Source organism: Gekko japonicus, unplaced genomic scaffold, assembly GCF_001447785.1.
Source record: "Gekko japonicus isolate JY-2015 unplaced genomic scaffold, Gekko_japonicus_V1.1 scaffold1201, whole genome shotgun sequence".
Lineage (NCBI taxonomy): Eukaryota > Metazoa > Chordata > Lepidosauria > Squamata > Gekkonidae > Gekko > Gekko japonicus.
In genome coordinates this window covers 277,838-290,720 of record NW_015172039.1, presented here as the reverse complement: position 1 = coordinate 290,720, position 12,883 = coordinate 277,838, and the positions used below count along the sequence as shown (strand labels likewise).

Here is a 12,883-nt window from a genome sequence, read left to right as displayed (position 1 = left end):
GTTTTTTTTTTTTGGGGGGGGGGGGGGGGGGGGTCGTCGTTGTGCTGGTCTGGTCTGAAGCAACGGAACAAAGCTTCAGTCCCGTGGCACCTTTAAGACCAACAACGTTTAATTCTGGGTAGAAGCTTTCGTGAGCATGCACACTTTATCTGATGGAGTGTGCACACAAATGAAAGCTTCTAGCCAGAATAAAACTTTGTTGGCCTTAACGGTGCCACGGGAGTGAAGCTTTGTTCTTTAAGCTGATCTGTGTCTAAGGCTGTCTTTATGTGCTTTCTGGGTTTCTCACAGTTCACTAAGTGTTGACAACTTTTACAGTGTTCACCCTCTTGTTTTAACTTCTGAGGCTGCCCCAGGCAGGCTCTGTGGAGAGGTGGCACTGCAAGAGTCTAAACCCGCAGGGATCATTTCCTGCAGGAGCGCACAGGAGCGGAGCTCCGGCAGTAAAGAGCCCAGGGAGCGGGCACATGCAACAAGCCCCACCCCCTGCTCCCAGCAGCCCTCAGTCAGAGCAAGAAGCAGCCAGGTAAGCTGCAGAGCCCCCCCGGTCCAAAACAGTGCAGTGGCAGCTTTTTTCAGGGACAAGCTCTCCCTCCTCTGCGAGGACAGATCTGCACGCTCCCCCCTTCCCCAAAAAGCTAGCAATCTGAAACAGTCCAGTGGCGCCGGAGCGGTGGGTGTTGCCTTCTGACACACTTCCAGTGATGTCAGGGGGTGTGGCATGTGCAAATAAGTTATACTAATGAGCCCCTGCAGGTCTATTTCTACGAAATGAGCCCTGCTAACCTCCCACTTAGTTCCTCAGGCTCGTCTCCCTCCATCCCTCAGTTTCGTTGCACTTTCCTGCCAGGTGCAGCTGGAGTGATCCCAGTTTCCCTCACAACAACCCTGTGGAGTAGATTTGACAGAGCAAGAATTCCTGGCCTCAGGTCGCCTAGGGATGAGGGAAGCCAGTCCTCTTGGTTTCCCGTGGAGTCGTGGTCAGCGTCGGACCAGGATCGGGAAGGCCCCTGGATCGGACCCCTGCCGCGCCCTGGAAGCTGGCTGGGTGACCTTGGGCCAGGCTCACACCCTCTCAGGCTAGCCTCCCTCACAGGGCTGCTGTGAGGATGAAACGGAGGGGAGGACAGCGCAGGTCACTCTGGGTGCCCAGGAGGAGGAAGAAAGGCGGGATGGGAATATTGTAAACAAACAAGCAAGCAAACAAACGTGCAAGAGCCTCCTTGGGCTGCCTGGGAGCGCAAAGGGAAGGAGACGGAACCCTGCTCAGACCCGGCTCCACAGCAACACCCACACGGGGTAGCACCCTCCCCTCAGGACTCGAGCCCGGCTTCCTCACGCCTCTCCCTGGCCGCCAGGTGCCCGAGAGGGCAGGGCGATGCTCTCCCTATTTCCCTGCACTTGGCGGTCATGAGAGCCGCGGTCGTCTCCCCATCGATCAACCGGCCACCTCTCGCTTCCATCCGTGCTCCCGCTGATGCCACTCGTCCACTACAGGGCCCTTGGCGGAAGGGCTGCACCATGTGGCTCTCAGCACGGGAGGAGGGATCTGCACCGGAGCAAGCTGTGGCAGAGACCCCCAACCCCCACACAGCACGCTGCCCAGGGCTTCGCTGCCACCACTCCCACAGCGCTGTTGTCTCGAAACGTCCCAGGCGTGGAAGCGGATGTCGGGGCTACGGCCCTGCTGCTCTTCCTCCACCTTCTCCAGCCACCGCAGGAGAAGACCAGGGTGGCGGCAGGCAGCCGAAGCAGCCGGGCAGGAAGCAGCACAACTGCAGGGCCTCCCCAGCATCGCAAAGGCCCCCAGAAGCCAAGGGGGCTCCAAGGGCCACCTCATAAGAACATAAGAGAGAAGCCAGTGTTGGATCAGGCCAATGGCCCATCCAGTCCAGCACTCTGTGTCACAGTGGCCAAAAATACCAGGGGCCATCAGGAGGTCCAGCAGTGGGGGCAGGACACTAGAAGCCCCTCCCACTGTTGCCCCCCCAAGCACCAAGAATACAGAGCATCGCCTGCCCCAGACATAAGAACATAAGAGAAGCCAATATTGGATCAGGCCAATGGCCCATCCAGTCCAACACTCTGTGTCACACAGTGGCCAAAAATACCAGGTGCCATCAGAAGGTCCAGCAGTGGGGCCAGGACGCAAGAAGCCCTCCCAAATCCGTTTGGTCTGGAGCCCCATCCTTCCTGAGCCGAGACAAAAATGTGTGAGTCGGAGGCTAAAAAACTGTGAGCCGGCTCACACTCACTCAGCTTAAAGGGAACACTGGTCCCAAGTGTGATGAATACCTGCCCCTTGTTCTTTTTGCCTTCAGCTGCTGCACAGAACAAAACGAGGCCTAGAAGGAGGCGGCTTCTCCAAGCCTCTGCCAAGGTTACCCGCAGCTCAGGTGGGGGGCCCCAAGTGGCCTCTCTCAGGCACCCTCAGGCCTGGCTGTCTCTGCCGGCCTCTCCTCCTGGCTTGGCCCAGCAGCACCCGCTGAATGTTTCTTCCTGCTCCCTGCCTCCCCAGGCCTTCCCGCCCTGCCTGGTCCAAAAGACCAGGAGAAGTACCTGAGGAAGTGAGCAGAGAGACTCACGAAAGCGCCTCCCTGGCCACAAATCCTGTTCAAGGTGCTCTTCTCTGAACCCTTCATGCTGCGGACGGACAAAGACAGCTGCCCGTCTGGATCCTGGTCCAAGAAGGAAGACCGGGGGGAGGGGGCCTCCAGCCACCTTGCTCACGTCTCCTTTGGAGCTGCACGCGGACACATCTCGGCACATCCCTGCTTCCCTGCTCTGATTATTCGGCTGTGGCTGCAGAGCGTCTCCACCATCTGCTCCCTCTTTCTGGACTGGAGGCGAGTGTGCCGAGGGTCCGCAGCTGAGCCAGCAACACACGCATGCACACACCGCCTCGAATAGGCCAAGGCAGCAAGGCAGCCATGCGGTCCTGGAAAACAAGGACTCCTTGTGGAGATTATGCATGGGATAGAGAAGTCCCTTTCTTCCTTTCTCACAAGACAAGAACTCTGTGGACACTCAGTGAAATTGCTGGGCAGTCGGGTTAGAACAGATAAAAGGAAGTCCTTCTTCACCCAAAGAGTGATTCACACATGGAATTCACTGCCACAGGAGGTGGCGGCGGCTACAAGCATGGACGGCTTCAAAAGGGAATTAGATAAACCTATGGAGCAGAGGTCCATCAGTGGCTATTAGCCACAAGGTATAGATAGGGACTCTCAGTCTGGGGCAAGGGATGCTTCGTATTCTTGGTGCTTGGTGGTCAAGAGTAGGAGGGATTCTGGAGTTCTGGCCCCGCTAGTGGACCTTCTGATGGCCCCAGGTTTTGGCTGCTGTGTGACACAGAGTGTTGGACTGGATGGGCCACTAGCCTGATCCAACATGGGCTTCCATTATGTTCTTATGTCTGGGGCAAGGGATGCTTCGTATTCTTGGTGCTTGGTGGTCAAGAGTAGGAGGGATTCTGGAGTTCTGGCCCCGCTAGTGGACCTTCTGATGGCCCCAGGTTTTGGCTGCTGTGTGACACAGAGTGTTGGACTGGAGTGGCCACTGGCCTGATCTGTCCTGGCTTCTCTTATATTCTTAGTGGCTATTACCCACAAGGTATAGATAAGAACTCTCAGTCTGTGGCAAGTAATGCTCTGTAGACTCGAACAAAAGCAGTGTTTCAACTCAAAACACTGCCACAGGAGGTGGTGGATACAAGCATGGACGGCTTCAAGAGGGAATTAAATAAGCATATGGAGCAGAGGCCCATCGGTGGCTATTAGCCACAAGGTTATCAGTCAATCCTAAAAGAAATCAACCCTGACTGTTCCCTGGAAGGCCAGATAATGAAACTGAAGCTCAAATACTTTGGCCACCCAATGAGAAGGGAGCACTCACTGGAGGAGAAGACCCTGATGCTGGGAAAGACTGAAGGTCAAAGAAGACGGGGACGGCGAAGGATGAGATGGTTAGACAGTGTCATAGATGCAACGAACATGAAATTGAGCAAAGAAGACAGGAAGACAGGAAAGCCTGGCATGATGTGGTCCATGGGGTCGTGAAGAGTCGGACTCGACTGTGCGACTGAACAACAACTTAGATAGGAACTCTCAGTCTGGGGCAGGTGATGCACTGTATTCTTGGTGCTTGGTGAGGCTTCAAGAGGGAATTGGATGAACATCTGGAGCAGAGGTCCATCGGTGGCTATTAGACACAAGGTATAGATAGGAACTCTCAGTCTGGGGCAAGGGATGCTCTGTATTCTTGGTGCTTGGAGGGGGGGCAACAGTGGGAGGGCTTCTGGTGTCCTGGCCCCACTGCTGGACCTCCTGATGGCCCCTGGTATTTTTGGCCACTGTGTGACACAGAGTGTTGGAGGGGGGGGAACAGTGGGAGGGCTCCTAGTGTCCTGGCCCCACTGCTGGACCTCCTGATGGCACCTGGTGTTTCTGGCCACTGTGTGACAGACAGAGTGTTGGACCGGATGGGCCACTGGCCTGATCCAACATGGGCTTCTCTTATGTTCTTATGTCTGGGGCAAGGGATGCTCTGTATTCTTGGTACTGGTGGGGGGGGGAACAGTGGGAGGGCTCCTAGTGTCCTGGCCCCACTGCTGGACCTCCTGATGCCCCCTGGTATTTTTGGCCACTGTGTGACAGACAGAGTGTTGGACTGGATGGGCCACTGGCCTGATCCAACATGGGCTTCTCTTATGTTCTTATGTAAGGCAGCTTTAAATGTTCTGACAGTGGCCTGAATCAGCCCCGTATACCAAGAGTCCAGATACCCATGAAAGCCCCAGATTTGCTACTGAGCTACGACCCCTTCCCAAGTGTGCTCCCCAACCCCCCCCCCAATCCTACTGCTAGGAGAGCCTCAGTATTCACTCCCACTGTCAGAAATGGGCGGGGCGGGGGGGGGGGATGTGGTCCCTGCGCCTCCCTTGTTGCATTTATACAGTCGACAGGACTGCCCACTGTCACTGCTTTTCAACGCAGAAAAACCTTCAAGGCCAGATCTGGGCATCGGGGATCAACCTGGCCCCATGTTTTTGGCACAATCAAAGTCTGGGGTGGGGGAGACTGCTTTTTAAGGGAAGGACACGCAGCAGGGCAAGGCACAAAGTTGCCTTCAGGACTCAGAAGCGCCAAGAAGAGGGCAAATTTAGAAGAGTTGCCTGTTCACACCAGGGGAGGCAGCAGCAGCAGCAGATGCTCCAGACCCCAGAGAGCTCCGCTGCTCAAGCAGGTGCCTTTTGGTCTAGTGGTTAAGAGCCAGTTTGGCGTTGTGGTTCAGTGTGCGGACTCTAATCTGGGAGAACCGGGTTTGATTCCCCAGTCCTCCACTTGCACCTGGCTGGATGACCTTGGGCGAGCTGTAGCTCTGGTAAGAGCTGTCCTTGAAAGAGAGCAGTTTCCGTCAAGAGCTCTCTCAGCCCCACCTACCTCACAGGGTGTCTGTTGTGGGGAGGGGAGGGGAAAGGAGTTTGTAAGCCACTCCGAGACTCCTTATCGGATTGTTCCATGTAACTATCATAGATGGTCCAACCTCCTGCAATGATCTGTCTGTTTGTCTGCCCACCCGCCCACCTGTCCATCCACTCAATCTTGTTTATCTGACCTGTCTGCAGCTGCTGGTGTGACCTTAAGTCAGTTGCAAGTTCTCTCAGAGCTGTTCTCTTCTCTCAAGGGCAGTTTCTGTCAGAGCTCTCTCAGCCCCGCCTCCCTCACAGGGGTGTCTGTTGTGGGGAGGGGAAGGGAAAGGAGTTTGTAAGCCGCTCTGAGACTCCTTTGGATAGTGAAGGGCAGGGTATAAATCCAATCTCCTCCTCCTCCTCCTCTTCTTCTTCTTCTTCCTCTTCCGCTTCTTCTTTTTCTTTCAAGCAGTGATCCGGCCAGGCACTGGGGCCGGGGGAGCTCTCCAGAGCTTCCATGTACCACTTTTGTGGAATGGACATCACCATGTGAGCCCAAGAAAGAATAGAAGAAGAGATTGGATTTATACCCCGCCCTTCGCTACCCGAAGGAGTCTCAGAGCGGCTTCCTTCCCCTTCCCCTCCCCACCACAGACACCCAGTGAGGTAGGTGGGGCTGAGAGAAACTGCTCCTGAGAGAACAGCTCTGAGAGAACTTGTGACTGACCCAAGGTCACCCAACTGACTGCACGTGGAGGAGTGGGGGAATCAAACCCGCTTCTCCCAGATTAGAGTCCGCGCTCCCAACCACTACGCCAAACTGGCTCTGGCGAGTCTACCCTGCCTGCTGGGGGACTGACCAGGCAGCCGGTTCCCTGGGAGATTCCAGGTAAAGTGCTCAGGCTCTGGGGACACTCCCCGCTGTCTGCCTCTGCACCGGTGCCAATCCAAAGCCTGGACCCAATTTCAAGCTACGTCACGGACCAGCAGACGACTCCTAGGTGACGAGACAGAAGACTCAGAGGAGGCCTCCAGGAGCCCCACGAGTCTAAGGCAGCCTGGCCACCCTCTGGATCCAGACTTGGACCCTGAACCCCCCACTGCGGAGTCCACTGTTGCACCGGAGGTTCTCTCCCCAGCTGACCCCTCCAGCCTCTCCAAGCCCTGGACCACCTCAGCCCCATGGCAGTAGTCGCCCTCGTAGCCGGGGGCAGCGCCTCAAAGCCCTGCTCCCTGCTCCCGAAGGGGTGGGGCCTGTGTCTCCACCTCCCTGCAGGGGGATTTATGGCCTCCCCCCTTCAGCCACCACTGTTGCTGGAAAACCTCCGCGGGGCAGACGGTGGGCTCCAGCTCCTGCCTGGATTCCTGAGCCTCACCCTCCCACAGGACAAGCTATGGAGCCTGGGAAAAAACAATTTCTGCTACCTCCCTCCTGGTAGGAGCCTTGCCCTGATTCTTCCTTGTTTTGTCAGTACCTTTTCATGTCAAGGTCCCGTTAGGAAGTTTAGTGCACCAACAGCGACTCAGAAGCTGGGGGAAAAGAGGATTCCAGCCAGTGTTCCCTCTAAGCTGAGTTAGTGTGAGCCAGCTCACAGTTTTTTAGCCTCCGGCTCACACACTTTTGTCTCAGCTCAGGAAGGGATGGCTCCAGAGCAAACTAATTGATGCAGGAGCCAAACTGCTCGCTCACAACTTTAAAGCCAGGCGCTCACAAAGTAGAACTCTTGCTCACAAGACTCCGCAGCTGAGAGGGAGCATTGATTCCAGCATATGCACCACTTGTATTCTTCCTCCGCACAACAGGTGGGTGGGGGGCACCCTGCCTGAATGATTAGGGAAGGAACGAGCCATGCCTCACCAGCAGCAGCCTCAGCATGAGCCCGGACGGGCAGCTGACATCCAAACAGCCTCAAAAGGCATCTTCTGTATGCCGGTAATGCAATTGAGGAGGCCAGGCCTCCAGAAAGAGGAACAACTCCCACCAAAGACCCACCTGGAGCACATATACTTCTTATGCGGCCGGTGTCTCTGCTCTCACACAGTTCAGTACCCGAGAGTCCCACCTTTTTGTCAAAAACCAGCTTCTGGCCCCCGGTGGCATCTCAGGCCATAACAGCTGCGCACGGCTTCCAATGGCTGTTTGCTGTCTCCGGAGCCCGGCTGTCCAGAAAAGCCGCAAGTCTGCCTTGAAGCTTTTGTACCTCACAACTCTTCTTCCTCAGACTTTTAAAAAAGTGGTTCTGTTTAACAGGTCAGACGGTACCACAAGCCACACAGCAGGCCAGGTCAGGAAACCCCTCCCAGGCGCATCCGTACCTAGTCAACTTAAGCAAGTGCACACGTTTCAAAGCCTTCCGATTTGATTTCAGCAAGGCCAAGAGGGCAACGGGGGCCGCCGGGAGGACTGCACCCACAACACACCGCCTCGTTTCCAGAAGAAGCAACCAAGCCACAGAGGGACGAGCAAGAGCCCGCCTCTTTCCAAGGTGCACAGGAAAGACTCAAGGACAGAAACAGACTGGGAAGGTCCTGCAGGCTGCCTGCTTCGGAGAAGAGCGACGATTTCCCTGAGAGCTTCCGGGCCCCTCTGGGTTAGCCGGCTTTTGTGACGGAAGACGACAATCCAAGGCCGCTCTCAGACACGGGTTCTTTCCAGAAAGAATCCTATCAGAAGTCGGAGCAGCTGCTGGCCCAGAAAACCAGACGTCCCACCTCCTCGGGCAGAAGCAGCCTGCCTTCAGGTACCATATGCCACTGCTACGACACTGCCCCTCTCCAAAACTGCAACCTCCCTATCACGGGAAGATCAAATGCTGACCCAGTTGGACTCTCCCCCTGTGCCAGGGGGGCAAATCTTACGCTCAAGGAACGTTCCGCCTGCAAACCAGGGCAGGCACCCTGAGCCCACCACGGCAGTCCTAACTGATAGGTACGTCGCCTTCCCATGATGCTCTATTCTGCACCTGGTGGACGTGTGTGTGTGTGTGCGCGCGGGTGACCCTCCCACGCCCTGCTTGGTGTCCTGTGCGGAGGCACTCACCTTGCCGGGGGTCATACTGCCGCATCTGCACTTCCTCGACACATTCCGCAGGGAACCAGCCAGTCCGCCCTTTCACGGACCCTTCCCAAAAGCCTCCTTCTCCGATACTGAGCACTGTGGAATTAAAGGGGGGGTGGGGAGAGAGAGAGAGAGAGAGAGAGGTGAGTTCCCATGAAGGAAAGCACTGGCACTCAGCAATAGAACTACAATTAGAATAATAGAATGTTAGAGTTGGAACTGGGACCTTGCAGGTCATCTAGTCCAACCCCCTGCACTTTGCAGGAGCACAGCCGAAAGATAGCTCTACATACCTACAACATACCCGAGAGATGGTCGTCCAGCCTCCGCTTGGAAAACATCCAGCGAAGGAGCATCCACCACCTCCCGAGGCAGACTGTTCCACTGCTCAACCACTCTTACATTTGGGAAGTTTCTCCTGATATTTAGCCAGTAACGACTCCCTTGTGATTTCCACCCATTAGATCTAGTCTTGCAATCCGGAGCAAGAGAGAAGAGATCTGCTCCGTCTTCTACATGACAGCCCTTTGAGTATTTGAAGACTGAAATCATGTCCCCTCTAAGCCTTCTCTTTCCCAGGCTAAATATACCCAACTCTTTCAGCCTTTCCTCGTAAGACTTGGATTCCAACCCCCTCACCATCCTGGTTGCCCTCTTCCGGATACGCTTGATAATGTAAGTTATGGAAGGGCACTGCAATGCCAGTGAGCAACTCTGATGCCACACCAACAAGGTTGTGCCCTTCACTGCTCCAAAGTCACCACACTCAAATGCTGCCCCCAGAGCCAGTGCCGCGCATCTTCTGCCGTCAGACCTGTCCTCCTGGGTGCCTCTTGATAGCCTTGGTCTTCTGTGCAAGAGAGAACCTCCCAAACTGCCAACCTCCCACTTCTCCCTCTTTATCAATGATTTAGATGAAGGAATAGAGGGAATGCTTATTAAATTTGCAGATGATACTAAATTGGGAGGGGTAGCAAATATGGTAGAAGACAGAGTTAGGATACAGGATGACCTTGACAGGCTGGAAAACTGGGCTAAGACAACTAAAATGAATTTCAATGGGGATAAATGTAAAGTTCTGCATTTAGGTAGGAAAAAAATCAAATGTATAATTATAGACTTGTCTTGGCAGTAGTATGTGCGAAAAGTACCTAGGGGTCTTAGTAGGCCATACACTGAACATGAGTCAGCAGTGTGATGCAGTAGCTAAAAAGGCAAATGCGATTTTGGTCTGTATCGGCAGAAGTATAGTGTCCAGAAGTATAGTGTCCAGATCACTCTGGTTAGACCTCACCTAGAGTATTGTGTTCAGTTTGAGGCACCACAATTTAAGAAGGATATAGACAAGCTGGAACATGTCCAGAGGAGGGCAACAAAGATGGTGAGGGGTCTGGAGACCAAGTCCTAGGAGGAAAGGTTAAAGGATCTGGGCATGTTTAGCCTGGAGTGGAGACGACTGAGAGGTGATATGATCACCATCTTCAAGTCCTAGAAGGGCTGTCATCTAGAGGATGGTGCAGAGATGTTCTCTGTTGCCCCAGAAGGTCGGACCAGAACTGATTAAATCAAAACAGTTTCCGGCTAAACATGAGGAAGAACTTCCTGACAGTCGGAGCGGTTCCTCAGTGGAACAGGCTTCCTCGGGAGGTGGTGGGCTCTCCTTCTCTGGAGGTTTTCAAGCAGAGGCTGGATGGCCCCATCTGACAGCAATGCTGATTGTGTGAACTTGGGCAGATCACGAGAAGGGAGGGCAGGAAGGGTTGCATCGGTTCTCGCGGCCCTTTCTTACACGTCCAGGGAAATGCCAATGGCCACTTTGGGGTCAGAAAGCAATTTTTCTCCAGGCCAGTTTGGCTGGAGATCCTGGAGGGTGTTTTTTGCCCTCTTCTGGGCATGGAGCAGGGGTCACTGTGGGTGTGGAGGGGGGTGGTATTTGTGGATCTCCTGCCTTGTGCAGGGGGGTTGGACTAGATGACCCAGGAGATCCCTTGCAATTCTACGGTCCTATGATTCTACGTGGCTCTCCCGCTCACCACTTCCAAAACAACGGGACTTGCCATTGCAAAGCAGGCGCCAGAGCATGGCCGGTCATCCTCCCGCTACCGATTTGGCGTCTTGTCTGCTCCGCCACCTCTTTGCTAAGGGAGGAGCCGAGGCGCAGACAGAAGGTGCCCCCTCTTCAACCCTTTGTGCCTCCACCAGCAGAACTGCGAAAGGCCCAAGAGTCACCGCCAGCTGGGCAGACCAACTGCGTGACCCAGAAGAAGGCAGCTTCAGAGATTCACTGAGGCTTCTACTCACAGAAGGGGCTGGGGAAACCCGTCTCCACTTTTGGGGCACCCAGCCCCCCCACCCCGCTCAAGCCCCTTCCTAAGACACTCCTGTGGAGGCACCGCTCTTTCGACTAGAATAAAGTAGCTGGCCAAACTGGGGCCGTGCGAAGGAAGAAGAGCACAGATTGGATTTCTATACGTTCCCTACCCGAAGGAGTCTCAGGGCGGCTTACAAACTCCCTTCCCCTCCCCACAACAGACACCCTGGGAGGGAGGTGGGGCCGAGAGAGCTCTATCGAGGACTGCTCATGAGAGAACAGCTCCGAGAGAACTTGTGACTGACCCAAGGTCACACCAGCAGCTGCATGTGGAGGAGTGGGGAATCAAACCTGGTTCTCCCAGATTAGCGTCTGCACATAAGAGCAGCCAGTGTTGGACCAGGCCAATGGCCCCTCCAGTCCAAAAGCACCAGGTGCCCTCAGAAGGCCTGGCAGTGGGGCCAGGACACTAGAAGCCCTCCCACTGTCGCCCCCCCAAGCACCAAGAATGCAGAGCATCCCTTCCCCAGACATAAGAACATAAGAGAAGCCAACGTTGGACCAGGCCAATGGCCCCTCCAGTCCAACACTCTGTGTCACACAGTGGCCAAAAACACCAGGTGCCCTCAGGAGGTCCAGCAGCCCTCCCACTGTCCCCCCCCCCGAAGCACCAAGAATAGTAACAATAACAACAACAACTTCCTAACTGTCAGAGTGGTTGAGCAGTGGAACAGACTGCCTCGGGAGGTGGTGGGTGCTCCTTCGCTGGACGTTTTCAAGCGGAGGCTGGACGACCGTCTTTCGGGTATGTTGTAGGGTTCTCTTTCGGCTGTGCTCCTGCAGAGTGCAGGGGGTTGGACTGGATGACCTGCAAGGTCCCTTCCAACTCTAACTTTCTATGATTCCATGAATGCGGATTCTGTGAACTTAGGCAGATCATGAGAGGGAGGGCAGGAAGGGTTGCCTCAGTGCTTAGTCCTTGTGGCCCTTTCTTACCCGCACAGGGAAATGCTGATCACCACTTTGGGATCAGGAGGCAATCTTGGTGGTTCTTTTTGTCATCTTCTGGGCATAGGACAGCGGTCACTGGGATTTCCTGCACTGTGCAGGGGGCTGGACTGGATGACCCTGGAAGTCCCTTCCAACTCTCTGATTCTATGGTTCTAAGCATCCTGGCTACAGCACAGACATTCTCTCGAGGACTGGGACGCAGCTTTAGAAGCCGCCACAGGCTCAAGGGACAGGGTCCTTCCTTGGAAAGACTGGCAATGCACCAAGGTGGCCCATCCCTGGCTAGAGGCCTTGAAAGGGCAGCTACAAGCTGGCAGTTGCAGGAGGAGACCACGGGTGGCAGTGCCAAAGAGCCACGAGGGCCTTGCGGGAGGGGCTTCCCTTCTGCATCAGGGCCGGGCCTGGCAAGGGAGCGGCGAGCGGAGTCGATGTCCCTTCCCCGAAACCATCCAGGGACTGGGAACGGCTCCAGCAAGAGCCCGGGCCAGAGCGCTCCAGCACACCAGGCAGAACGGCCAAGGGCTCGGCCACACTGGCAGTGGCAGCTGGTCTCCGAAGAGCTCCCCCTCCCCCTCCACCCAGCCCCCAACCTACAAGTTGTTCCGCACAGCAGCACGGCTTGTTAGCCATTTAAAATGCAATCAAAAGAGCACGTTTGCGAAGGCCCAATTAATCTAATAAGCGGGCAGCCTGCTGCGCCTCCGATCGGCCTGATCTCAGCACAGGCCACAGCCGGCGAGGGGGAGGGGCAGAGGGGCCACAGAGCCCCCCACCCCAGGAGGAGCCTCTCCACCAGGGACCCCCAGCAAGCACAAAGAAAGCCCTGCCCGCCCACCCGGAAGACACCAAGGATTATTTTGGAGCCAGCCTACACAGCTGGTTAGTCGGATGCCACAGAATCCCAGCATCCCAGAGTTGGAAGGGGCCATGAAGGCCATCTAGTCCAACCCCCTGCGCAGTGCATGATCACCTCTCAGTTGTCTCCTCTCCAGGCTAAACGTACCCAGAGCTCCTTCAACCTTTCCTCATAGGACTCCAAACCCCTCACCGTCTTTGTTGCCCTCCTCTGGACATGTTCCAGCTTCTCTATATC

The 12,883-nt window shown here is 55.4% G+C and overlaps 1 protein-coding gene across 1 annotated transcript in view; it reads right to left on the bottom strand.

The window, feature by feature from the left end:
- SHANK3 (SH3 and multiple ankyrin repeat domains 3) overlaps positions 1 to 12,883 on the bottom strand; it is a 368,789-nt gene that overhangs the window by 143,769 nt on the left and 212,137 nt on the right. The window contains exon 15 of the mRNA XM_015420662.1: positions 8,451 to 8,564. Within this exon, the coding sequence (XP_015276148.1) occupies positions 8,451 to 8,564 (114 nt within the window). The remainder of the gene's footprint in view (positions 1 to 8,450; positions 8,565 to 12,883) is intronic.